Source organism: Calonectris borealis, chromosome 14 (assembly GCF_964195595.1).
Source record: "Calonectris borealis chromosome 14, bCalBor7.hap1.2, whole genome shotgun sequence".
Lineage (NCBI taxonomy): Eukaryota > Metazoa > Chordata > Aves > Procellariiformes > Procellariidae > Calonectris > Calonectris borealis.
Genome location: NC_134325.1, coordinates 7,658,415 through 7,686,272, shown reverse-complemented (window position 1 = coordinate 7,686,272; position 27,858 = coordinate 7,658,415). Strand labels below are relative to the sequence as shown.

Here is a 27,858-nt window from a genome sequence, read left to right as displayed (position 1 = left end):
ATTTTTAAGCTTTCTGATTAACAAAAATTCATTTGATCTGAAATAACTTCCTTTCTTCAACATTGTTTTGTGTGCACTGAAACAGGATATATAAACATTTTATTAAGTGAGCTGAACAGCTTTCAAGTTTCACTGAACTTTCAGTAAATATTCCCGTAGTCTCTGCTCTAATGCCATTCTGTAATGACTTCCCACCGCAGTAAGGGACTCCCTAAAGATCCGTTTACTCCACCTACAGTAACAGAACAATAGACAGATATTTCCTCTCTTTTGGCAAAAGTGTGTTAGTTTTGATAGAACGCTAAACTATGCCAAGACTCTGTTGTTCTGTATACATACAGCAAGTAATGTTAGGAACCACAATTTTAGTGATAAAAAGGCAGGATTTGTAAAACTTCACATAGAAAATTGGTGAAAGCTGTATAAATGAAGAACTTTTGGAAGCTATGTGAACTGTTGTATGGGTTTATTAAATAACAAATATTTTCCTCAGTAATCTTTTTTCTTTTATTACACGGATAGAAAAATACATTCAAAACCAAACTAACCAGATGTCCAGCTATTAAAAATTTATTCTAAAGCAAACTGATTCAGGTCGTGTGACAGCAGGAAGGGTGGCATGGAATGGCGTTCCAGCGGCTCTCCAGTGCTTCAGGCAGCACAACTGTTACCTATTCCCAAGGCAGTAGCACAAGAGGATGTCAGCGGCAGGAATAATCTCTAGAAAGGGGAAATGCTTACCGTGGAAGGAAGTCATTCACTTCCTTCTGAATGCTCCTGCTTGCCCTTTAGGCCCTCTATAGGCAGGGCTAAAGCCAGTGGGTTTCTCATGTATTTCTGATTCCATCTCAGTGTGTTGGTGTTAAAAAGCACCCAACCTATTCCCCATTGATGTATTTGAACCGAGAGTATAATACTTAAATACAAAATGAGAGAAAGGCATGAACAAGGCAAAATCAAATAGCTCTTTTCCAGATAACAAAGGCATCAAATCAGAAAGGAAGCATTTTACATATATTTTGCCCAAATATGACAAACAGTTACTGAAATTAATGAAGTTAGTGGTTTGTCAGTGTCCTGGTTTTGGCTGGGATGGAGTTGATTTTCTTCCTATTAACTGGTATAGTGCTGTGTTTTGGATGTAGTGTGGGAATAATGTTGATGACACGCTGATGTTTTGGTTGTTGCTAGGTATTGTTTACGCTAGTCAAGGACTTTTCATCTTCCCATGCCCTGCCAGATGTGCAGGGGGCTGGGAGGGAGCATAGCCAGGACAGCTGGCCCAGCTGGCCAATAGGCTGTTCCATACCATATGGCGTCATGCTCAGCGTATAAGGCTGGGTGAAGAAGGAGGGGGGGCGTTCGGAGTGATGGCGTGTGTCTTCCCAAGTCACCGTTACACGTGATGGAGCCCTGCTTTCCTGGAGATGGCTGAACACCTGCCTGCCGATGGGAAGTGGTGAACGAATTCCTTGGTTTGCTTTGCTTGTGTGCGCGGCTTTTGCTTTCCCTATTAAACTGTCTTTATCTCAACCCACGAGTTTTTCTCACTTTTACCCTCGTGATTCTCTCCCCCATCCCACCCGGCGGGGGGGTGAGCGAGCGGCGGTGTGGTATTTGGCTGCTGCCAGGTTAAACCATGACAGTCCTTTTTGGCGCCCAACGTGGGGCTCGAAGGGTTCGAGATAACGACAGGTTTGATTGGAATGTGCTAGATCGAATTTATTTACAACTTCATCCAAAGTTGTTAGAAAATTTGAATGAAGGCCTTAAATGAGTGTTTCAGTAAAATGTAAAAGTGATGCATAAGCATTGTGTTGACCTCTGCACCTGAGAAAATGTCACCCTTGCTATATTTAATGGTGATACTGTGGCCTGTACGAAGTGATCTGACAGTTTTAGACAGCTTCATAGGAAATAAAAATCCACATGACAAAAGGCAACAGTGACACAGACACAGTTGATAGACATAGCAGAAAAAACAGTGCTGAGTGACCAAGATGGTTAAACTGCTGTTTTCTCCAAGCCACGTTATGAGACACATCGATGAGGCAACGTGGGACACAACCTCACATTGATTTTGTTACTGCTGTATCTGATCAATTATTAAATATCTACAAAACTATCCCAATTATCCATATCACAGGTATTAATTTTATAATAATAAAAGCCATAGGAAAGTGCATCGCCTTTTTTCTTTGGTAACAGTCCTAACACCAGTATTAAGATATGCTTGCATAGTTCTATAGAAGGTTTGAAGTAATAGAAAAAGAGGATTAAAGAAACACAAATTTAATTGCAGGGAAAAAAGTGAATGACAAGCAGCAACGAATGTATTACATCAAGAAATCACAATATGAAAGACCACGGGACTGAAAAGTAAAAGTAAAACTAAAACTCTCCTCACATTTAAATAATCTACTTATAAAACATCTATGTTAGGAGAAACATAGATGTTTCTCACTTTTCGTTTCACAGTTGGCAACCTGATAATCAGGATCACTTCAGAGAAATGAATACACAATTGATAGCTCTACGAAAACGTGTTCAATGCTCAGTAACAGTCAAATTTAATGTTAGGAATTACTAGGAAGGAGAACAAAATGTAAAGCGTTACTGTATATGCCACTGTATAAATCCATGCTGCATCTGACACCATTCAGACTTGAATACTGGCTGTGATTCTTGTTTCCCACCTTAAAACAATGTGGCAGTACTGAAGGCACTGGGAAAAGTGGAAAGAACGATTCAAACTATGGAATAGCTTCTTATGAAGAGTGACAGTAAAGAGTAGAAGTCTTCAGTCTAAATAACAGATAAACAAAGAAAGGTGATGAACGCTCGTCAAATCGCAACTGGCATGGAGAGGCTGAATAGATAGGATGCTTCTCTCTGTCCTCCAACACTGGTATTGGGTGTCATTAAAAGCAGCAGGTTCAAGCAAACACAAGGCGGTACCTCCTGAGACATGTCGTACCCGTGCTGTGAAAGCCTTTGCACCTGAACACATCGTCGTCTTTTGGTCATGCATTAAGAGAGCAACTGGACAAATTCACAGACAAAACCACTTTTCAAGCCACCTTACAATACTGCTGATACAATGTTCGAACTAAGTGCAGCAGTGAAAAAATAGCTAACCTAAAACATGCGTATACAGTCTCAAGAGAAATTAATGATACTATTTTGTTCTATGTTATGTTTCCAGCGTAGTTATAAACAGCATCTGACATCTGAGCCATGGCAGGCATTGCTCTGCAGAGATTAATATACAGGAGCTAAAAGGCAAGGCCATTATGCCTCCTCTTCTGCTGATTCACTAGAGGAAACAACATTCCACCAAGTCCCCTTTTGGGATACCGCTCACCATCAATCTACGTTAGCCACTGTGTTGCCGTGTATTGTATTCCTGTAGGTGTATGGAGCTTCTTGGTAAAAGATTGGCTCCACTGGGGTCAGTGGCAACACTCCCAGGGACCGCATGCTTTGTGCTACCTAGGCACAGCAGATTGCAAAAGAAGAAGAAAGAAAACTCTGTTGTGCCAGAGTAAGAGACAGACTGAATGACGGCAGCGTCTCCATCCCCTTGGAGAAGGGGAAGGACAGGTCCCAGGGAGATCACAGAGCCACTCCTGTCAGATGGACAAGTGGTTACTCACAAGCAGCAGTGCTGTTACTGTGGAGCAAGTAGGAATGGGCGTATTATTGTAACATTCAAGTACCCTACTTTAATTTCTTCGGCCTGTATTTCATGACTCATGCAGTATAGCTTCCTGCACTAAGTAGCTGTTTATGTATAAGAATAAAAGCATTATCCAATAATCTCAATCTTCCTCAAATAAAAAAAAAATCCATTGCATAATATCTAGCAGTTGTTCGGAGTTTGTTACTGTTCGGGGAAAGAACTGGTCAATATTAACCTCAGGAGACTTGAAGGTACCATTTGTGCTAAAGAGGAAGGATAAAGTAAAGCTCACCAATCAAGCAAAAGTCAGACTGCTCCTAGAATAGGTGACATAGGCAAGAACATGTGGTAACAAAAAGTGAACTGCATTAGGCAAGTAACTCTCAAAGATTTTATAACAACACTATCCCTATTGAAATGAAATGTGGGACACTAAGAAACTACGGACAGCAAAGCCCTGAGACACAAAGAATTTAGTTTGTACAGTTAGCTCCCTTTTTTGTATTGTATGGTGAATGTCCGTTTGATGATCAGTCATCTAGGCCAACATGAGAGGGGGTGGATGCCTTCTTCTGGAACAGAGTACAAGACTCTCTTAAAAATGATAATCAGGAGAATGAACTACAGAAGAACTTAAAACAGTGGTGTTCTTCCTTCCCCTATTAAAAAAAAAAAAACCACAAAAAAATTGTCTTCATGTCCACTGTAGTCTACAAATACTGGAGGGCAGAAATGGCAATCACATTTGTTTCAGAAGACCCTTCCATTTGATATGCTGTATTTAGTTGGACTGCATTTACACCTAATTTAGTCTCAATTCACCATGGTTGATAATCACATCACATTAAGTGCCTCTTACACTTCTCAAGTCATTGATTTGTGTCTTTTGATTTTAATGCCACAAACCTGGACCTTAATCTCTAAAACAAAACTGAGTTTAAATAATGGCCCAAACGCCTTTATTCCAGACTGACACACATACAAACATTTCAGCTTCATGTACACAGGTTGGCTTCATCAAAATAAGATTACTTAAGGTTAGATTAAATTGGATATTGTCATAATACATGCAGGACTGAAGATTTTTACTTAAGTTTTTTTGAGAACTGTCTTACTCTCTTGACAATGTGAACAGTCCATATTTGGATTTAATGCAGGTAATAAATTTATTTCATTAATAGATATTTTATAAGGTGAAAAGACTACTTAATTGTAAGCATTCGTGTATGACTGGTCATATTTGAGGGCAAAAATTTGACAGCTGCTGTAAATGTACATACTTGTCTTTAGAATCATTTAAAGATGATCACAGAAGTGCTCACAAAGAAAAAAAGAATCTATCGTTTTGTATTTAGTACTGTAAATAGGAAAAAATAACTTGTCTCTATAAATGATGCCAAATTCCTTTCCTATTCTCTTGCAAGTTCTCAATAGAGGTGCAGATATTTCTTTCTCTATGACAGCCTTGCATTCATATTGCCAAAGGCATTTTTTAACATTTTTTAAACTACCGACCAATTTAAAACACTGGAATATTTTGTCACAAAAAATGTTAACTACACAAATTTTTAAAGTCTATTCCTAATTTTTTAAAATCCATAGCTTTTGTGAACTGACATCATTTGTCCTTTTCGGGACAGGCCTTCACGGCAACTAACCTTGTTTGATCATCAAAGCTGGCTGGGAAAGAACAGGCAATGCTGAAAGCAGGCTAAAATAATCCCTGTGGAAAGAGAACTGCAGAACAAAGAGTCTGGCTCTTTCTGTCCGGTCCTGCAACAAACAAGGGGCACAGGTTCAACACAGTAGAGCTGTTGTAGCATATCCTGGTCATGGAAATAATTTTTAAGTTCTTGTTTGAATAAAGCAAAAATATATTTAGAGATAAATTCACATGGATATTATTGCTAGTTATTTCTTGGACCTGAAATTTATTTCTTTGTTCTGAGTGAGGAAGGGTTTCTGTATAATACACATTAATTGTACAAGAAAAATGTATTTTGAGCTGTAAATCGCTTGCTAGCCTAGAAGTTATGATTTAAACAGTGTACATAGTATTGTCTGAGATATCAAAAGGTAACTGAAGAACTATTATCATAATTTATGGGAGTATTATGAAATATATTATTGGAGTTTTATGAAAATCTGTTAAGCTTTTTATTTCAATGAAAAAGAATGGCAGTTATTATTTTAAGGTTCTGAGGATAAAAGATCAATTTCAGTGTGCATATAGCTGCATAAACTCTTTCAAATATATTAATTGCTACTGTTGGTTCATATTGTTGGAATTATTTTTGACTGAGTATACCTGAATCAAAACCAAAGTGTCATCAAGCATTCAGCAGTGGACATATAACATTTTGAGACAGACATCTATGAATGATGCACAAGTTCATGAATGAATACTGTATCAGTTATATTAGTGATGAAATTTTTCAAAATTTCTACCTATGAAAGAATTAAGTATAATTGTCAGCACAGATTGGAAGGAACATTCACATACAGAAATAAATTTACCAGAGGCTATTAAACTAAGTACTTTAAAAAAAAAAAAGAGAGAGAGAGAAGACCGTAGGAATGACTTACTATTCCTGGCAAGACATTAAGGATTTCTGTGGCATTTTCAAATTCTATGGGAGTGTTAAACTTATTGTAATAGTCAGTTACTATTTAGGCAACAATTCTGGTATTTGTGGACCACACTTTTCAAAAAGTGACTCAGCCCATTCTTAGCATGGATGCAGTTTTTGATTAGGAAAGACTACAATACAGAATTAATATGCAGGAAAAAATAGATGTTCGAGTAAGCTTTAGTCTTAAAGTCTTGCTGTCATCAGCCAGTTTTTTTACTGTTTGCCAAGCTCCTAATTTTGCTACATGTATTTTAACAGCTTTGCTGTCATGCATATCCCTGTTTTCATAGTACAAATTTTATTTGGCACTGCCATCTTTATTGCATATATTCCTAAACTAACAACAATGCAAGCAGAAATCTCAGCCTGTCCTGACAAATGTGAGAGAGGTTTTGGCAGTGTAACGTCCATTGTCTGCAATCGTTCTGACAGATCACTGAGCTCAGACAGTGCATCATACATGCTTAAATTATGAACAAATTCCATTGATGTAAGGATAATTCTAAATCCAGAGTATTTGGCGCAACCCTTGGCTTCTAAGCCTGGACCATGGAAGGATTCAGTGATGGGCCTGAAGGGCTCTAAATTAATTCCAGACCGCCTTGATATAACCCTGCCTTGAAACTAGCTAGTGAGTATCTAAAAAACTGTGCAGTAGTTGTTAGCATATCACTATATAGTCCACACATCTGCACATCTGTTTTTGATTTTAAGAAGTATATATCAAATTAATTTGTGACTACAGATGTCTCATTCACAACAGGTTCTCTGGATTTTAAGCTGTGTTTATCACATCATTAAATGAACAGGAATAATAATTCTTCAGACAAAAGGTATTACCAAATGGAAGATTTCATACTTGGAATAGGGAAATTAAAAAAAAAAAAAGTGTGAAATCAGAAGAATATCTTTGCATTTGTATAGACCCTTTCAACTGTGTTATTATAATAATTAATAAAACCAGGAAGATATTTTCCAGGTTGGAAATTGAATACGTACCTTAGGATTTTAAAAAGCGACCAATGATAGAGGCTATCAATTTTTTGTTATGCAACTTGAAATGCATTAAGGGCAATACAATTACCAGAAAGCCCTGGGTACCTCCTTGTTTCATAGTGAGCAGCAAGTATGAATGGATTTATATTTCTTCTTAATATTATGCAAAAACATAATAAATTTCACATAGGTGAAAGTTACAAAATAAGCTACTCTCAAACAGAATGCTCCTTTTATCAAATTCTGTATTCTCACTATTAACTTTACACAATACTCAGCACACGTTACTTAGATTAGTTTCAGACAAAAATAGTCGTCTTACCACTAAAAAAAACCATTAAGTTAATTTGTTTAGGATCTTATCAAAAAACCACTTACACAATGTAATTTGAAGTACGCCCTGATACTGCTTCCTTACCAATAATTACCAATCTTCACCCAGGTATACGGCTTGTCTTTTCATAATGTAGCTTTCTACTGAAGTGATATCAATAAATATTTCTAATGCAAATCAGACTCATTAAATATTTCTTCAGAATATATTCAACCTGAGTTTTAAAACCCAGTTTCTGAGTTACAATCTTTACATCGTTACCAATGATGATTTTTTTCACTGACTTCAGTATAGCCACAGTTTTACTTAGATCTTGAACATGTAGTCGGTACTGTCAAATTTAAATCAAATTAAGAAAGTATATAAAATGGAGGTTTTTTCTGCTTTTACTGAAAACTGGTGGTTATGTGTGTATATCTCCAAATTTCCTATCATAGCATTTGCCTTGTGAATTTAAAGGATTAATCTAGACACTGGGTATCAGCCTGCAGCAACATATTTGTGAATGGTCTTCTGGGTTTTGGCCCAAATCTGATTAGCCACAAAGAAGGAAAGAAATTAAAAAATATAACAGGAATTGACAGAATAACAACTTTATTATGCACATTTGTATTTTTACAAAAGGTTTTAATAATACAGCGTTCTGCAACTGTAGCATACAAGTAAAATGACAGCAATACTTCATTGCTTAGGAGTGGTTTACCTCTCCTTGAAGAGACTTTTGAGCATTGGTATCAAATTGACCAACTTTCTCTGGTTTCTGGCCAGGGATGAACTCATTATACAATCACTTCTACAAAGTGAAGTAAATGTGAATTTCATAGAATGTTTCTCAGCTCAGGAAATGCCATTTCTTAAGTTGTACTGCTGCATTTATGCGTATCACCATTTTAAGGTTTTTAAATAGTCAATAACAGTTTTAGTATATATCTAGCTTTGCATGTGTTCTTCCATACTTTTTCTTCCTTAATGCATACCTCGTTCCAAGATTAGCGTAAGTTATGAAGGACCCGTGATGAACACTCACAAGCACTTCAAAACTCAAGTACCATTTCTGGCCACTCAGAAAGTGTTCAGAAACAGAGGAAACAACTATGATATTCAGAGCCTACTTGAAAACTAGTACATAAAGGAGAAAAAAATATTAACAAACCCTTCAAGTTACAATTACTATAGTATCAACAAAAACAAAGAAGCCACCAGCCTGGAAGTGCAGTGCTGAAACAGTTGTCAAATAGATTGAGCTGATAGAGGAACCCAGCGCCATCCAGGAAATAGAGCAGAATTCCAGACAATGAGGCCAAGGAAAGGAAAGTTGGCTTTTCTGTGTATCACATGGCAAATTAAGTCTACTTGGCCAAATAAATTTGCCTTTTATTTGTTCTTCTATTAATTAGGGTATTTCTCTGAAGGGGAAAAAAAAAATTATCTGGGCATTTGAAAAAAAAGAAAAAAAGGACTTCAAGAACAGAGAAGTTCAACAGAAAAGTTGAAATTATGTGAGATCTGCCTTATGTTCATTCTTAGCTACCAGAATGATCATCATTATCCTATTTTATCTTTCAAAACAACTCTGAAGATTAGAAAACACATGCATGGTTGACATGAATGCATCTGTCTCCTTTAACAGTTGATTACCAAAGGGTCTAGAAGACCCTCTGGAGTAAAAAGGATGACATTTCCTATTCACATCCATGGGAAGAATAGGTCTTGGTTAACCACATTCTTGTAGAAAAGTTTCCAGAACATTGTCACGGACTTCCTGCTTGTGATATGGATGCTTGAAATGACCTAATCTGTTTTCCAGCTCGTTCAAGAACCCAGACAGTTTGCTAGCAGAAACGTCTGATACCTGATATACTATACTTCTGGGGAGGACAGCATACCTCCTTCTCATCTCAAGTCACCCAAGGACAACTTCCAGCCAAGAAAGCAAGCATCTGTTACAAAGATCTGGAAGAATGGGTAATTAGAAGAACATTCTAATAATAATGTTGCTCAGACCCAGCCACAAAAAGTCTATACTTCAAAAAAAAGGGCAAAACTTCACTAAACAACCAGTTGACGAGTAAGCTATTCCTACCACTTCTGCTTGCTTCTGGTGCGATGTTCCAGCTCACACCCCTTTGTGGTCCGTAATGCTCGTTTGGAATGGATGCTAAAGAATCTCTTTCTTTATAATTGTTTTATTCTCCCCGGAAACACAGAAGCCAAGAAAATTGCCTAAGAAATAAGGAGAAGGTGAAGGCACAGACTGCTGTCCCTGCTGCGTCAAGTGAGGCTTGCAGGATTGTTCTAGATGACATATGACCCTCAATAATCGGAGCGTCAAACTTCTGGCAAAAATCTTTGGGCAGTAATCTGATAAAGGTCACCAGATGGTCAAAGATCTTGTGGATATAGTTGAGAAGCACACAAGGTGGTTCCAAATGTGGAATTGAAGTGAGGCTGAAGAGTGCAGTCTTTTATGGAGCACAAGTAACTCAGGAGTTCTTAGAAAAGTAGCCTTGGAAAGTACCTACGAAGCACTGAGGGGAGGTGAAGATCCAGACCACAGGGAGATCTTTTCCTTAAGAACATGATAATATGGCAATAGCCTGTGTTAGGGCTCTCTGGAAAACAGCTAGTGTGATGCTGCAGATCTGACAAGGTTCTCCCAATTGCCACAATGGTCACGGAGCTGACCCACTACTAAGGTCTGGCTCAGGAATCAGAGGGTCCCAGCTATGGGGTTTTGTCTTTGTCTTTGTCTGGGGAGGTATGCTGCCCTCCCCAGAAAGAGTACAGCTCCTTCCCATCCTGACTGAAACAGGGTGTTCAAAAGCAATTCTCTAGTTGTGTTGATGGGTTAATAAGCTATTTTGAGGCTACTTGGTCGTGAAGAACCCACAACAATACTCCTGAAGCTAGTGCTAAGATCTCAGTGGGCAAAAAGACAAAGCTGCCCAGGAATGTGGGCTATCAAAGCAATGGGAATGATTATCTGAGATTAAGAAACAATTGCCAAGATCAATGCACCTCTCAAAACTCCAAAGCAGAACCTAAACGAAGTAGAAAAAAAATACCAGCAGTAGCTAAAACTCTTTTAGCTGTAAAAAAAATTAAAAAGTTTCAAAGTTGGGAGTCAGCTTTCCACACATCACAGGTACTGTATGAAATGAGGAATCATTTTGATTGAGTAGACATTTAAGAGCAATTGAGTAGAAAAGAGGATTGTGCTTGTCACATTGACATTATGCAGGGGGTTGATATTTGTGCATGCTCCTGCTGCTACCAATAAGATTATCTGACCTATAGTGCTAAGTACAGATACGCTCTCAATGTGAACGTAAACATAGATCAGCTGATAAAGAGAATATTGAATCCTTGCCTAATTCAAACAAAGTATGTTTAGCTTACTATTAATCATCAAGGAAGCTTTTTAAGAAAGCTAGCCCTTAGAGAGTCCCAGGGCCTGTCTATATGGAAAAAAGGAAAAAGGAGGGAAAAAAGGGGGGGAAAAAAGTGGGGAAGGAGGAAAAACAGATGACAGATTTGTTATCAGAAGGAACGTCTTTCGACTCTTGGAACATATTGTTTGCATTCCATGTCTAAAAAATTTACATTTGCATTTGTGAACTATGTTCAGTGATAAGTAATTAAAAACACATGGAAAGTACCTGATTCATGTTAAGGTTCATGTAAGTTAAATTTCTGAAAGTCATTGTGTTGTTTAAGACTAGCTTTCCAAGTAACTGGGAAAGCACAGCCTGACTTCACAAACATCTTACAAAATATCATGTCGATTTACAAAAATAGTTTTTATATATTTCAGATTAACACAAAGAGAAAACAAATGTACTTCTGCATACTGCTCTGCCAACCGGACTCTTGTTACCTTACATATAATAAACTAAACTATTATATACTCATTTCATCTATGTCCCAAGTCAATGTATTCCTCTATCTGCTATAAAAACAAAGGCCTTTTGCTAGACCTCTCAGAAGCATGATCCTGTTTATAGATCATTATTGCCTAAAGTCTCAGTATAAAAAATATATACTAAAGCAGCATTCCTGCCTATCCTCTCTAAGGCTCTTTTACTAGGCAGTGTACAGAATTGGGCCTCTCAACTCAAAACCTGAAAATCCCTTAGTTATTTTAATTTACATGCCAGATTAATGTATTTTACAGCAATTCAACGTTTTTCTATTCAGAAATATGTTAACTGCACCATTAGATTTGGTACAGACCTATTTGTGTAGGAGACCTGGCTGGGGAGGTAACTAAATAGGATACATCCCGGGATTTCAATTAACACCATAACTGCCCCATGTACATTTTAACAATTCCTAAACTACAAAGTATATAAATTGAGTTTCGAAAATGGTTCTCTTTTTTTTCCCTAATACATCAGAAAGCATTGAAAGTTTAACTAAACATTTCCTTAAAACTAGAATGCTGTTTTCCTTCTTCCCTCCACCCCTTTCAGAACTTGCATGAAAAAATGCATCAACTGTGGGAGGGGGACATGTTAATAAATAAAAGCAAAACTAAATTTATGTGTACAGGACAGATTCCTCACTTTCAGCATTAAAGAAAGCAAACATGCCAAGTACGTAATATTTTAATGTATAGGGCTGTTTAAGTAACTTCACAGTAAGTAATCAAGGCCAAAACTGAAGAACATAAAATCTCATTTAAATCCAACCGTTAACAATATTACCTGACATCTGATGTTCACTTTTTAATATAAAAGTGCCTCAGAATTAACAGTAGCAATTTGAATACATGATGTAAGCAACTTCAGTTAAAGTATGTCACTCGCTTCTTTGGTATTTGGCTAACCCCCTGGTACGTAGGTTTTTTGTAATTTTTATATATCAGATAATGAAAGCAGTGTGTAGTGTTTTAAATCCCAAAGGTTGCATGCATCTAGGAGACCTACGTTTAGGAAACTACTACATTGCAATAAGCCTTACAATAATTAAGCACTAAAAGACAAAATAGCCAGGAATCACAAACTTTCAAACCATTATCAAGCACACATTGGTACTAAGCAGCAATTATGAATTTTAGGGTCTTTGTAATTAGCAGCAGTCACAGAGAAACATTACAGATCAGCAAATTTTACAAATCAGCAAGTAAGTAAACAATAATAAAGGGTAATACAGGTACATGTTCACTTCATTTACTAATTGTACTGTTTGTTCACTATGCTTTTTTCTCTAGCAATATATTGGCATAATATTCACATTTAATAAAAATTCTAATTCTAGTAAAGAAGACATTTTGAATATAGCAATATATGTAATCAAATAAACATAGCCCTGGAGTTTGTGGTAGATCAGCGCTAGTGAATACTATTATCAGTGAAATTTATTATGTGATATCTATTCCTCTTGAAAAAATTATTTGAATGCTAAGTAAATAAAAATCTCTGTAACTCAGTTCATGGTCAATGTTATGCTAATAGTTACAATAAAATAAGATACACGCATTTCACATAACTTGCAATTGATATAACATTTTTTCCAAATGTAATTAAAATTCCATCAAGGTTGAACTAGATAGATTTTCAGGTCTCAAAAACCCCTCGAGATTTTTTTCCATGCTTCCATAAACTCTTACATAATTTAAACAATCACAACATGAATCATGATGGAGTGGTATAAATGATATTGCAAGTATATGCTAAATAAGAAATTAGTTAATGATGTAAACTTAAATGTAGTTCTTCACTGATACAGTGTTTGAGTTTGTTATATTAAGCATCAGTCATTGCTACCTAGTTATTACTAACTGAGCGTAAGTGCAAAGATATCATAATGTAAACTTCTGGGTTTCATTAATCAGTTCTGGTAAAACCTATTGCTGTGTCCAGTTCGCTCTCTTTCAAGGTCCTTTCCTCTCAGGTTGTTGTTAATTCAAACACAAAAACTCCAAAGCAACGGAAGAACCCTTCTAAATGTGTTGCTTCTGTTATTGCGGGTCAATTATTATTCTTTCATTGCAAGAAAGATCCAACAGGTGCACATGGCTGATCGTTTCTACATCATTACTTTGTACCCCAGTATGCTGGACACATTTTAACTATAAATAAGCACATAAAATTTAATCAGCTGAAGTTAATACACTTGCATGATCTAGATTCAGGATTTGTAAAATTTCCATAGCATACCCTCATTTTTGCTTACATAGTCAATTCAGACATGTTGTTAACAATAGGGGAGAGAGGCTTTTTATGATGGACTAGTCTTTGCTGCTTGGGTACACCCCACAGAGTTGAGCAGTATTTTCTAAAAGATCCTATTTATTCTTACTCATAAAGAATATCACCTGACAAAAACGACCATCTTGGAAATATTTAAATACATTTTCACATTCAACTGTTACTTCATTTCCTCCTCTTACTGTGACATCATGCCTAAGGTAACAAGCGCTAGTTTTGAGCACAAAAATAGCTGAGTTAAATAATCAAGCCACTTATCTGTTACTCGATCTTGTGAAACTGCTGTCTGCTTTACCTACCTGTTTGCCTTTGACAGCTAAATACAATCCCTCAATGCTTGTAAATAATCATGATGTATCATTACACCATACAGAGGAGAGAAAAGCAGCAAAGCCATCAGAGTCTTTAGCTGGTGCGCAGTTTCTGATGTGGTAAATTCAGGCTCTGAGTTGTCTTAACCCAAAGCACGCAATGGGTACTGCTTTCAATAAACTGTGAATGGTGAAAGGGAGCAGGAGCTTCAGCTAAGATGCTAACAGCAGGCTGATAAATTACTGCAATTGTACACAGTATCGATTATAAATGCTAAACAGTTCTACTGCATTCTATGAGGAAGAAAAGTACTTTTAGCTAAATAAGTAGACCTAAATAGGAAAGATTACTGAGACAAGTTGCTTGAAATTGGAACACTTTCACTGCGTGTCGTGACTTCCTGGACAACACAGAAGGCTCAGGTTATGTATGATGAACAACTTGGTCTTAACAATTAATAAAAATAAAATTAACCTAAGAAATGCTGGTGCCATGCTTAGGTTTTAGAGGACAGGCATAAACCACATAAATTTATCATTTTAAAACCAGACAATTTCTGTCTCCTACCACAATTTATTCCTGTCTGCTTTGTTACTCAGATGAATTCCTTCTGTGGTTAGAATGACAAAATACTTCCACATTAATGAGCTAATTAGCTTAATTGCATAGTTTTGCTATTTTTTTAATCTCATGTTGAATCTCCAGAAGAAATAGTTAGTAAGTCACAATTACAGGATTCTGTTACATTTCTCCTTCTTTTGGGGCTGGGGGCGGGAGGAAAGTTACATTTACGTGCTTTGTTCTGGAGATTTGCTTACATAGACTGTCTTATTAGACCATCATTACTTTGAATGCTAAAACCAAATTAATCTCCAAACATTTTAGAAGTCAAGATAATGATACATAATAGTTTATGATAATCTTTGAATGCTTAATATTCCAGATAATTATCTTTTTTTTTATTCAAGAGGTAAGATATTGTACATATTTCCACATATTTTCCATCAAAGCACTATTATTCAGACATCTTATACCTCAAGTCAAAGGTTTCAGTTTTAATTATGAACACAACAAATAGTGAATATGTTAACACTATTTTCTTCTAGGTCCAAGCTTTTACAATACTTACCATAAGAAAGCACTAAGTATGATGAACTTCTGCATACATTAAGGCCTATAAGGGTTTCATACACATAACTGAAACAAATAATACAGCCAAACAAAATAGTTGAGATTATACTCAAGCATGTGTGAAACACAGGCCAGACCCTGAAGAGGTATAACTCAGCACAATTTCTTTACTGGGTTGTTTTATGCCTGCTGACAATATAATGTAATTTTAGCAATTTAACAGAATTTAAATGAATGTTAATTAACAAGGACCTGTCTTAATGATTTAGGGTCAATAAAATGGGTATCTGAAAGACATGGAAATGAGAGAAGCTGACTGAATGATTCCGCTCACTTTTTTTTTCCCCTCTCCCTCCCAATAAATGACCTGACTTGGACAGATTTAGATCTTTTTCGGAATATATTTATGCATTTGATGCTCATGTGTTAAGTCAGACTTCTCTGAAAAACCAAACCAGCTCCCTAGTTAGATTTAATCTTCAGCACTATTAATGCGCAGAGTCCATAAAATGCCTCTATTTCAATTCAGGACAGAAATTTCAATTAGCAAGTTAAGGACTGAATTGTCATCGAAATATTAGTATGTATTCTCAAGTTTAATGCTATTTCACTGAAGGTGTAGATTTTATAATAAAACATGATTCAGCATAAAGTAAACTTTTTATAGAGAGATGCTACATATGAAGAAAGTCACCTATTTTCTGTTTTGTTATTAATCTTCAGTTTTGCTTATCCATAGGATGACAAATTGTACTCAAATAATCAGCTTTGAAAAAGTGAAATCTGGCAAAAATTTCAAATTTGACAAATTCCTGCGTTTTTATTGTCAAAAAATTAAACTAGCCCGCTATTCTCCAAATAAGCTCATGTAAAAATATCAGTACCATATATAATTACACAGTTCTCTAATATCTTAAAGACAGAATTTTGACAGCTATTTGTTGAACTTGATAGCCCATTATCTTTATTTTTATTAGGAAATAAGCATCCAAATTCATGGTACCTTGGAGAAAAAATTCAGCCAAAGACATCCTCCTTTATTTAAATGGGTAATTTCTGAATGACTTCTCAAATTTTTTTTTTAAATTTATACATTACCTATTGCATAAAAATGATGTTTTAAAAAGTTATGCAATTCCATTAAAACTTTCCATAAAGCTAATATGAAGTGTTAGACTATTAATGTTATTTGAAGGAATACACAGATTATATGTGGCCTGACTATTGAAATCACATCAGCATCAATAGATTCTGCTTGTAAAACATTAAAAATCATTGTTTATTGACAATTTCACTTTTAAAGTGAGAGCTAGGGTATGATCCAAACATTTCAGCTGTAGGGGTGAACATCATTACATACTTATCCAGAGACACACATGTTGGTCCATTTCAGAACAGTCCAAGTTTGTTCAGATGAGGAGGCTGATCGCCTAGATTTAAAAAATATAGTAGTAGAAGCATCTGGATACAGTACCAGAAGTCAGCATGCTGCTGCTTCTCTTCATAAAAACAAAAATATGGGCACCAGAAAAAGCTTGAGAGACCAGATAAAGATTTGTGTCCTTCTAGTTTCTGAAGAGTTAGTGTTTAATTAGGTTGATACAATATTTCTGCTACTCACTGATTGTTCCTCAAAGTTTGTCACTGCTGAGCTACAGCTTGGATCATCGCTCCGATATTTTCCTTCACCAGAAACGGGAAATCTCATCTAACAATGGCATATCAGAGCAGCTCCATCTTCCTAGTGCTACCACCCACACTTTTTAAACTGACAATTCTATATCCACTAGAGACATCTTATCATACAAGGAACAACTTTTTTCCACTACTCCTTTCCAGTTTTCTTTGCCATGTGCCTGGCTTTGGCAAATTAAACTAAAAGATGTAATTTGTAGTAACCTGGTCTTTGCTGCCACATGATGAAGATCAAAATGTTGTGATTTACCTTTGAAACAGACTTCTTTGCTGAATGTGGAAGGCAACTGGATCTCTCTTTCCCACCCTTAGACATGACAAACACATTAACACCACCTTATTGCAAGTATACTGACATCATGCATAGTGAATACACTTGCACAAGAAGCCTCTTTTACCTGTATGTTTTTAATTCCCTTAGTAACTACATCTCAGTATCCTTCAGTCGCTTGTTTCCATTATATCTGGTTGCCTATGAACCACCGCAGATCTCTCTAGGCCTTTAGCGCCGAAGACATACAAACATCTTAGCAGTTGATATCATAGCCTGCTTTTAAAGGATAGCACGTTACACATAGATAAATATGAGATCATCCAAGCAGCTCTAGTTGCGAGCTGCAGCATGTTTCTACAGTTTACCAAACAGAGCAGCCACAGGGTTTGCCACAATACAAACTTAGAAAGATAACACATAATGCTGGTGTTTCTCCAAACATTCGCTCAAATTTGGTTAAGACTTTTGATCTCCCTAAGTGAACCACACATGTATGAGGCATAATAATTCTTTTGTTTGTTGTGGGGGTTCTTTGCTGTGATAATTTTTCTTTATTTATTCTGATTATGGCTGTGATAATTTTTCTTTATTTATTCAAGCATCTGATGTAAAACCGATAACAAAGTTGAGGTACACACAGACAGTTACTGCCTGCATCATCTTAACTGTCTTTTATTAATTTACAAATTAATTTCTCAAACTGTAATATTCAAAGAAAAAATAATGAAAAACATGATATTCAGACATCAACTTCCTTATGGATATGAAAGAAAAGCAGCAAATGCCGTAACTTATTAACTCAGAGATCCAACACAAGATATGTCGTCTGTTCCCACCTTTTTTTTTTTTTTTACATACACACTAAACTACACCAGTAGTCAGGTAGTAGAATATTGTTCCCTGAACAAGGCATCAGTTTACCCATTCTTCAATCATACACAAGAATTTCTACGCAAATGATCCCAGATTATGATTAGAAAGCCAAGCTATTTAAACCACATAGCTGGTTTAAATTTCTTTTGTTTCCAATTTCAAAGGATACTTTGTTTAAAGAACTTGATTACATCTAAGTCCATTACTAAAAATGAATCTCAAATAGAACAGATGCATTTTGGCCAAGATAAAGTTCAGTCCTTGAGAAAGCTCTCAACCATATCTGAGACAATTTTGTCACAGAAATACACAAAAAGGAGAATCGAGAAAGCACTGATATGTCTCATAATTTCCTGAAATATTACCCTGTGAAAGCTTCCAAGTTAGGCACCATATTGTTAATCTCTTTCTCCACGTAAAAAGGGGAAGGGTTACAGTCAGGGCACAATTACATACAACAATAATTAGATCTAGTTATTATTACTTTGATGAATACAATATGGAAGGCTTGAAGAGAAACTTTAAAGAGGATTCCTAGAATTTGATTAACCTTTCTGTGCTGATACAAGAGAAAGCACAAAATGGTTTTCTGAAGTGAAGAGATGGGCTACTGTGTTCAAAGTTATTAAACAGATGCAAAAGTTGTCCACATGGTGAGAAACTGATCGGAATCACAGGACTAAATTAGGAAGGAATTATCAAATGTTTGTATTTGATGTGTATGAAGAACAGGAGACAACAAAGGTACTTTGAGGTGAAAACCACAGCAATTTTGAACAGAGCTGTGCATGCCAAGATTACAGGGCACACAATAGCCAGGACACTGACAAAAAAAAAAAATTGGGCAGTGCAAACAGAACGGAATGATTAAAATTTAGAAATATTTGAGTAGATGTGGTAAGATTTAGACACGTTCTGGATGTGTGGGTCAAAGGAGAGAAACAAGCCAAAGAAGATGCCAAGATTACAGCCTTGAGTGAAGAGAGTCATGGTTATATTCTCTGTTCTTTCTAGTTATTCTGTTTTGGAACAGAGAACAGACAATTAAAACAATAACTCAGTATTTTGAAATATTATAGCCCAATTTTCATTAGAAACTTACCAAATACTAACTGAAGACATTTGTACGTCGAGGCCATAGTATCAATAGCCACTGTTACATAGGTGCAGGTATTCTATCATATGGTACCTTAAGAATCAACCAAAATCACTAACCTACCTATCTTCTTTTGTTAGTGCAACTGGAAGATGACAAAAAAATTAATTTCTTCATTCCGATTTAAATGAAACACTTTATATTTTTCTGTATTTGTTTAAGGAATAGAAAATGAAAAGGTATTTCTTTAGAATAAAAATTATTCTGTCAGAAGGAGAAATTTAGTTAACGCTCTTCTAATTTATGATAGATGCTAAACTACTTAAACCAAGTTTTCTTTATACTGAAATTGTTCATGATTACATCGTAAACTCCTCAGGACAGGGGCCGGGAATATACTAGGAAGAGTATTGTTAGGCAACAGAGATGCTACTAGAGAACAACTATATCCCCATTACATTTTGGAATGAATTATGTATACATTTCTTCAGGGTGTTTTTGCACAGACATACCACTGAAATAAAAGCTAATTAATTCATGATAAATGATCTGAAAACAAATAAATAGTAAGGTGGTGAAGTATGCTGTTGGTATTAAGTTACTGAGGGTAGTAAAAATAGAGCTGGCCGAGGGAATCTGCATACAGTCTCACAATCCTTAGTGCATAGGCAGGTGAAATTTAATGTAGATAACCATAATGTAAACACATTTACATGAAATCTTATCCTTACCTATAAAGCTATCTAGTGGATGTAGATGTTAACAGTCAGAAAATAGATCCTGGGATCTATATAGTTAATGCTATGAAAACAACGTTCAATGTTTGTTCAATGTTCAACAGAACAACATTCAACAATGCTCAGTTTATCTGCTTTCTCACTTCCCTGACAAAGCAAAACAAATAAATGATAGGAATTATAAGGAAAGAACTGGATAATGACATGAAAACCATTATTTTGACTGCTCTTGTGTCTTGAATACTGCGTGTAACTCCTGGTGTCCTTATAGTAGTGCTCAAAAAATACAAAAAAAAAAAGAGAGACTAACAGTAACATGAAAAAAATCAAATAGACTAAAATTCTTCAGTCTGGAAAATACAAGACTGAGGAAAGATATAAAATCATGAGTTGAAGAGAGAAGGTGACTAGAGAGCAACTGTTCATTGTTTCTACCAAAACGAGAAGAATATCAACTAAGACAGATAGGAAACTTTAAAAAACACAAAACCACATTTCACACAATGCATAGTCAAGTGCATTGAGCAAGGACCTCTTCCTGTAGTACACTGCAGATGCCAAAAGCCTACGTGGATTTAAAAAAAAATGATTGGGCAAATTTGTGGAATAAAAATCTACTGAGAACTGTTAAAAATAAGACACCACTTCTGATTCAGAAAGTGCTAAAGCCATAGATGGTTGCACTCAGGGTATTAAGGGATCATATGATGTCGTATGTCTGTACTCTTCCTTAGGCACTTTCCAGTGTCCACTGCTACAGACATATATACTCAAATATGATGTTTTAATGAAGACTACACTATCTAATTATTTCGGGAATGCATTTGTTTAAAGCTGAATTCAAGGGCAACAAAAAATAAAGGATATGCATAATAGCAATATACAGCTCAGCCTTGAAAACATTTACATATACACTTGATTGTGGTCCAACTGATATCATTAACGTATGAATGATGTATGTAGAAGCAAATGTAAGAATATAATCCCCAAAGGAACTTCACATTTTCTCTTTTGAAAACTTTTTAACATGGATTCTGTACCGTCATATTGGTACTAAGTGTACCAAGTCAGGACAGAATTTCTTTTTCTTTTCTGGGGAAGAGTGTAGGATTATTTCTAACAGAGGAAGGTGTATGAAGGTATTAAAATTCCATGAATTTGATCTGCCTTTTGAAAAACAAATCATTACTTGTTTCCATCTTCTTACGTACAGAAGTTACTTTGTTTGTCACTGCATATTGTATTTTCTGCCAGTAATCATGCTGGACGATTTCTGCATATTGTCAGCTTTTAGGCCCGTATCCTGCAGCAGCACTTCCTGCTACACCACAGCTTCCCCAAAGCAACTGCTACTCGGGTGCTACTCAAATGTAGCAAATCACAAGCAACAGCACCAAGTCATTTCAAGAATTCCTTATTTCAATAAGCAAGCAAAAAGTGCAATCACTGACTTACCTGATCTGATTTCTAAACCAATTTAAGTAAAGCAGTACAATATTATGCGGAAACATGGCCCAAAGGACATTTATTTTCAGTAACGAGGTAAAGATGCACAGTTCTAACCATAATTTCACAAGTGCTAAGCACTTACTCTTCCAGAAACAAACAGGATGAATGAGCAAAGGCATTACTCAACATCCCATTAGCTGCCTATTTTCACTTACAGCAGCCTAAACACTTTTAACAGACTGGTCCAAAATGATTATTTTGATCCATTCCAAAGGGATTAGCTGTGCAAATAACCAAACCTGGTCGAGCAATGCGGTCTAATCTGTAACTTAGTCAACAAAGACTGAAAAAAAGTGCAGAAAATTACTCTAATCCATACTTACTTTTCAGGTGTTAAAAAAAAGAAAAAGAGAGGGATGGTCCTTAAAGGGAAAGCACTTCGATACTCGTTGTGTGCTTCAAAGCCCGTACGAGCAAGTTTTCCGTAGTATCTCAAAACAAGAAGACAAGATAAAAGAGAAAGTTAAACCAGCTCAGCGTTCCTGTCCCTAAACCGCTTGACCAGACGTCCCTTCCCGCCGCTGCGGCGCGCTGTCGAGGGCGGTGCGCGGCCGCCCGGGCTCGCAGGGGCCCGGCCCGCTCCCCACGGGCTCCCCCGTGGGGGCGGCTGACTGTCGCGCGGGTTATACATATATTTTTTAAAAGATCTGTTTAATACACACGCGGTTCCCTGGGGCCCGGGCGCCGCGGGATTCCTCCGCTGGCTGCGGCGGGAGCCGCTCCGGAGGCGACCGGGACGCCGAGCCCGCCTGCCACCTGCGGGCGCGCAGCCGCCGGGCACGGGGCGGCGGGAAGGAGCCGGCGGCTCGCGCCGGCCGTGGAGCGCGAGCGCGCCGCCCCCCCGCCCCCGCTACCGTGCGGCCGTTAGCGCGTGGCAGTTAGCGCGCGACCGCCCCCGGCGCGCGTGCCGCCGCAGGGGCTTCCGCGCGCGCCGTGTGCAGCGGCTTGAGGGAAGGCGGGCGGGCCGCCGGCGGGGGCTGTTCCTCGCCTCACCCCCACCCCCGCCGGGGCTTTGCCAGCGGCTGCTGCTGCCGGTGAGCGCTGGGAGGCGGCAGCGAGTCCCTGCCGCTGGATCCGTTCGGGGAAAGCGAACGAGTGAGCGAGACTTTTACCTTTTCTCTCTTTTCCCGTCTTTACCCACCATGCTGCGGACGCCGCTGCCCGCGGAGCAGAAGCGGCGGCTCAGCCCGGCGCCTTTCTCCTGAGGAGATGAGGGAGGCGCGGCCGGGTCGGAGCTAGCGCGACCCGCGCCTCTCCCCCGTCCTCCCCCCTCCCGCGTCCCCGACCACCATGAGGGAAGAGGGAGAAACCGCCGCCGCGGCCGCCTCCCGCCACGGACCCAGCAAACCCCCGCCGCACTGCCAGCAGCCGGACGGCGGCGGGGCGGCTGCCCCCCTGGCGCTCCCCGGCGGCAGCGGCAGCAGCCCTGAGAGCCTGCGGAACGGCTACGTGAAGAGCTGTGCGACCCCCCTGAGACAGGACCCTCCGAAGAGCTTCCTCTCTCTGCTGCTGTTCCCTACCGCCGCCGCCTCCTCCTCCCGGCTTCTGCTCAGCCTGGGCGCCCTGACCGCCGCTGCCCTCTTGCTCCTGGCCTTTCACGGCCGGGGCAGCGCTGAGGGCCAGCAGGACGGGAGCAGCTGGCGGAGCCCCCGGCCGCTGCACGCCTTGTTGTGCCTGTCCCGCTGCCTTAGCCCCCTCTTCAGCATCGCCTGTGCCTTCTTCTTCCTCACCTGCTACCTGGCCGGCGGCAGGCGCGGGGAGCAGGGCGGAGGCACGACCCGCTGGTGGCTGCTGGCGCTTCCCTTGTGCTGCTACTTGGGGGACTTCGTGGCGCTGCATTGGCTGCTGCCCGCGGAGGGGCACGAAGAGGAGCCCCAGCCCCCTGCCGAGCCGCAGATGGCCCTAGGCAGGCTCCTGACAGTGCTGGGCTCGGTGGCAGCGCTGACCCTGCTGCAGAGCTCCCTGAAGTTGCGCCGGAGCCTCCTCGTCTTGGTCTTCTCCAGCCTGGTGTGGCTGGTGTCGCTCACCAGCCTTCACTCGCTCCCCCCAACCCTCAGACCGCTGCTGGCCGGCTCGGTCGGGGTGGCAGGCTGCCTCCTGGCACTCTGTGGCGGGGAGCACGGCATCTTCTCGGCTCCGAGCCGAGGAGCGCACCACCAGCATCATCACCACCCACGGCTCCCCAGCGTGGAGGAAAAAGTGCCTGTGATCAGACCCAGGAGGAGATCTAGCTGCGTATCCTTAGGGGAAACTTCGGCCAGCTACTATGGCAGCTGCAAAATGTTTAGGAGACCCTCGTTGCCTTGCATTTCCAGGGAGCAGGTAGGTTTCTCCGAAACTGGAGGGAGAAACTTTCTGAGGAATGAGCGCTACTCGCTTTTCCTAACTGCTGTGTATGTCTGTGCTGGATGTCTGCTGTCAAACTCCTGTTAGAGGAATGGAGGAAAATGTTAGTCCTTTAGCGGGTTTTTCAACTCGGTTCTGCAGAATCGAGATAATCCTTTATGTCTGTATAGAAGCTAAATCATAATAATGTATTTGCTATAGGACAGAAGGCTCGCTCGCTTTTCATACGATCTTAAATATTAAAAAGTGGTTCTTGCTGATTAAAACAAAACCCCAAACCAAACATCTTCAGCTATCAGCTACCTTGTTATTTTGATTGTTTCTTTTCCAAAGCCCCCCACCTCCTCCGCTTCTGGCGGACTTTACGAGAGAAAGAAACCACAGCTTTCTAGCTGCTCGGCACTTCTGGTTCTTCCCGCTTTCTATCGACAAAATCATTGCCAAGTGCTAAAGAAATATCAGGTTTTGAGGGATATTATTTATCAAATGTTGGCGTTGTTTGAGTGGCAGCTGTCCTTCTGCCTTGCAGATTACTGTCTCTTGTTTCTCTCTCTCCCTCTCACCCTCTCTTCCTCGCTCCACATAAGTTAACGTTAGGTTTGGGTTGATGGGATTTAAGAAACTTCTTTTTACTGAAGAGAGAGCTGTTCAGTAGAGTCTGGAGGGATGCCCGAAACGCTCAGTTTTCTTGAATGGAACTCTGTTGGTTTCTACCTCCCGGAAAACTTTTCAATGAGTCTTGTTTTTTGTAGCGCAAACCCCCATGAGTGTGTGGGGAGTTTGTTTTTATTTGGGAACTTGCACGTGAACTGCAGGAACATCGAGTTGTGTTGCCGGTGGAACTGGCCCGAGGCTGCTGCAAGCGGATTATCAGCCCGTTATAGGAAGGAGAATAAGGGGAGTGTATTTAATAAACGTGCAAGTGAACAGTTTCTGGGAAGTGATTGTTGCTGCACAATCCCCCATCTACTACTGTTGTGGCTGAAATTCATGGATACTAAATGAAATTTTCTAATTTTGCTTTGACATGTATTCCATAATGCACTTCTTGTGACTGACTGTGAAATAGGTATGAGGAAATATGAGGTGAATCTGAAACGGTGGAGTAGTTTTCGAGCTTTTCTTTCCTGCATGTGCACAATAGAATAATACAGCGGTAATTGTTTTTGCATAAAAGGTTAAAATGTAAGTAACAGGCTTCAGAAATAACTCATTCAAGAAGATTCAAATTATCTAATGCATACTATGAAAGAAACATTAAAATATTGTATTAGCAGTTAAGATATGTAGGGAATATTGTATAATAATCTACTTTCTCTGTTCCTTTCTGGATAGTAAATGCTCTCTTTTTCTGTCACATTTGTCTGCAGTACAAAAACCTCAGAAAATGTGGTTTCATTAACCTTTCTAGATGATAGAAGGTATTTGTTCTTACGCAAGTTACTAAATGCTTCCTTTGACATTCGGCTCACTTCCTAAAGGCATGTGCATATTTCAAGTTAAGGCATTTATTATTCTTTAAGTAACATCATAAATGTCAACCATAACTAAATACGTAGAATTTATTGGCAGTACTTAAATCATACGTGTTCATAATAAAATGTAACTGTTTGGTAGACTTCCAGAATTTGATATCTTTGTTATCACTAGAAGTGAACAGAAACAACAAAGAGATCTGAAGTTCTTTTTTTCCTAATAGTCTGTTATGGTTTACAATAAATATTTGTGCTTTATTAAGCACAGTTTAAATGGGATTCATAGATATATGTTCTGTGCAGTATTTTATATGTGATTTTATAAGGATAACACAGGTTAAATCCTCTGATCTCATGTCTGACTTGGAGAAAGATCACACATTGCAGAGCTGATAAAACATCAATTGTTTGGGCGGGGGGGGGGGGGGGGGGGGGGAAGGGGAGGGGAGAAGTAAGCCCAGAATGTGTGACTGTATTTGAATAAATACTACAAGGTTTTTATATTGCTTCCTTGAAGCAGAAGGAATGTATGCACTTAATGCTTTTCAGAGAGCATTTATTATGTGAATTTTCTTTAGGGACTGATTGCATGTTTTGCAGATCTCCATAAAATATTACAATGATTCTTTTCTAATATTAATATTTTAAGAGTGAGTTTAATGAGCATTGTTAGGAAGATCAGTGGAGTACAAGGAATGTGCTGCAGGTCCACCATGACAGGAATACTTTGATGAATGAGAGCTAAGTTGCTATTGTGATTCTATTAGATGTATTTTGTATGATTGTTATGAACCTCTTGTATGTAGAGGTTTGTATGAACCTCTGCAAGCAGGGGCACATAAGAATAAAAAAGGCAGATGTATTGAATCATAGAATACCAGGTTGGAAGGGACCTCAAGGATAATCTGGTCCAACCTTTCTTGGCAAAAGCACGGTCTAGACAAGATGGCCCAGCACACTGTCCAGCTGAATCTTAAAAGTGTCCAGTGTTGGGAAATCCACTGCTTCCCTGGGGAGATTATTCCAATGTCTGATTGTTCTCATTGTGACAAATTTTTTTTTTGTGTAGATTTTAGTTACTCTTTGAGGAAAATAGGGAATCCTAGTATTGACGTTAAGTTTTCAGTTACTTGTTGATTTGAAATTATGCCCGACTCTCTCTCTAGTTAAATACATGAGAAAATAATTATATTGAGTTGACTGGTTTTTTCATTAATAAGCTCAAGCCATCAATTCTAAGGGGTCTGTGTGCATGGAGAGTATGTTTGGAGGGAACAGGTATGTGCAACCCGTACTGTGTGCACACTGGAATTGGATGGAGCTATCACTGTTTTCTGCAATAGAAGTGGAAAGAGGCCCTGTGAGCACAATCCTGTAAATGCTTTCTAATTTGAGCAATCCTTATGACAAATATTTACATTATTGCTTTTTGTACTTGAACAGGTATGGCAACTATAATGCTGGAAGGTTGATAAAATTAGATTACCTTTATTCTTACCTCTTATGTGAGTATCCATGCTCACTTTAGCCACCAAAGTCTACAAATTCATGCTGCGTGCAATACATACGGCTAGCAATGTAGTTTGAGGTGGGAGGAAAGAGTCTTGAATAGATTATGGTTTTAAATTTTTATGTGAGTATGCTTAAATGCCATTATCAAAATATATAAATACACATAGAAGGAAGCAATATGACTAAAATTAAGGCTAAAATTATGCAAATGCAATGTCTTTTCTGAACTCTACTATATTAACGCTTTCCTGCTCACAGAAATTTGTACAATTTTAACAGTAAACAGGCTTTTTGTATTCTTATTTCAATATTCATCTTGGACCTAGAGAAGAATTGCTGCAGTATTGATTGGTATTACAAATTTTGTGTAGATGATGTTTAGATGATGTTTTGATTGCGTGTATTAATTGGATGCTAATCTGTTAGCTGTACCTATCCCTTCTGGTATCAAAGGGTTTATCTTCATTGACTGTTGCATATTTAGCACTTAATTTTTTTTTTTTTTTCGCATGAAAGCCAAATCGGTATTGGGAATCTAAAAGGTGCTTGTCAGTACTGCAGATCTTGTAAACACTCTATGTCCTGAAAAATACTGTAGTAAAACTTTTTTTTCTTTAACATGATGGTGAACATGTATATGAGAGCAAATAACTATGTGTAGGAACTCATACAAAGGAACTTCTCAGAATCCAGAAAGAGTGTGTGATTTCTAAAATTCATATTTTTCCTTGAGTAAAGAATAGGCCTTCCTAATTAAATGTACAGGATATATGTCCAAAACAGCCTGCAAACAGAGCTGATACTTTTCCTAGTTACCTGACTAGGTTCAAACACGTGGGAAGGCTGGGATATTTCATGGATAAAGACTGCTTTCATGTTGCACTCTGTTAATTACAGGAAGAACTGTCTTGTGGTTAGCTTGTTGGATTGACCGCCACCTCTCCCCAGTTTCTATTCCAAGCTATCTCGTACCTTTGATGCATTATCTTAGGAAGATCAGGACGCGATTTCAAGAGTCTAAAATATTTATGTAACTTGAAA

General features: G+C 38.5%; 1 protein-coding gene and 1 long non-coding RNA gene across 7 annotated transcripts in view; one reads left to right on the top strand and one right to left on the bottom strand.

Annotated features, from left to right (window-relative positions):
• Positions 1-449: 449 nt before the first annotated feature.
• Positions 450-23,305, bottom strand: LOC142088123 (uncharacterized). 5 transcript variants are annotated; one of them, XR_012675732.1, is made up of 5 exons: positions 23,215-23,305; positions 21,808-21,915; positions 17,394-17,545; positions 15,299-15,366; positions 8,223-14,349 (listed from the first exon to the last, which is right to left on the bottom strand). It is a non-coding gene; the product is annotated as an uncharacterized LOC142088123 (long non-coding RNA). The 5 variants fall into 5 exon arrangements; XR_012675734.1 differs by having other exon boundaries at positions 17,394-17,542; XR_012675736.1 differs by lacking the exon at positions 23,215-23,305 and adding an exon at positions 22,147-22,271.
• The window catches only part of PDE3B (phosphodiesterase 3B), a 95,198-nt gene continuing 89,744 nt past the window's right edge, over positions 22,405-27,858 (top strand). For both annotated transcript variants that reach the window (XR_012675731.1, XM_075163092.1), the window contains exon 1: positions 22,405-23,806. Coding sequence is in view for 1 of the 2 variants with exons in the window: in XM_075163092.1 (XP_075019193.1) it covers positions 22,775-23,806 (1,032 nt within the window). In the remaining variant the exon portion in view is untranslated. The remainder of the gene's footprint in view (positions 23,807-27,858) is intronic.